The 741-nt window shown below is 30.1% G+C and overlaps 1 protein-coding gene across 1 annotated transcript; it reads right to left on the reverse strand.

Moving 5' to 3' along the window:
- On the reverse strand, nucleotides 1–487 carry LOC105460578 (intraflagellar transport protein 81 homolog). Its single transcript, XM_011707064.1, has 2 exons — nucleotides 236–487; nucleotides 1–175 (listed from the first exon to the last, which is right to left on the reverse strand). The coding sequence occupies exons 1-2, from the start codon at nucleotides 338–340 to the stop codon at nucleotides 23–25; spliced, it is 258 nt and encodes an 85-aa protein (XP_011705366.1). The 5' UTR covers nucleotides 341–487; the 3' UTR covers nucleotides 1–22.
- Nucleotides 488–741: the final 254 nt, after the last annotated feature.

Genomic DNA, 741 nt, shown 5'->3' on the forward strand with positions numbered 1-741 from the left:
ATTAAGGTCTAAAATCTACAAGTTACCTAAATGTTACGGGATCCACATCAGGCTGATAATTAAGTATTCGAAGGGCTGTTAAAATGTATACAGAATTTTCTTCTGGCAAATTCAATTTAATATCAGTATCTGATCCATCTTGTTGCTGTACCTTCATCAAAATGCTGCATAATATCTACGAAAAAATGTATGAAATTTTTTCGAAAATGCTGTGATGATAAAATAGCATAGATACCTGCAATAAATCTTCGGAGTTTAAAGTATTGAATCCGATTATATTATAATTACGTCCTAATAATTTATTTATTTCTGTCACAATAAATTTCACGTTTTCACTCATGATAAAGTTTACCGCAGCAAATTTTATACTTGTCTTTCCAAAAGTAAAGAATGCGTTTCAAACTTGCCAACGCTAATGTGTAGTCGATACGCTATAAACGTAATAAATGTCCGAACTCTGAGTATGTCCAAACTAACGGACGTTATATAGCTCCGGTTGCCCCGACAACAACGCAACAACATAGTATTGATATATTCGCTTAGCGTATATATTCAATATTCTTGCAATATCAAGTATGTATGTACATAAGGAGTAAAAAATGTATTTTGCATTTTTGTATATACTATAATAAAACAAAAGCACATAATTATAACAAAATACTTTATTAACATTATGTATGCACCAATATGTTATAGCGCACAAATATCTCATAGTTCAATTAGAATCGAATAATAAAATGT

Source organism: Wasmannia auropunctata, unplaced genomic scaffold, assembly GCF_000956235.1.
Source record: "Wasmannia auropunctata unplaced genomic scaffold, wasmannia.A_1.0 LD319315.1, whole genome shotgun sequence".
In the NCBI taxonomy this organism is placed as follows: Eukaryota; Metazoa; Arthropoda; class Insecta; order Hymenoptera; family Formicidae; genus Wasmannia; species Wasmannia auropunctata.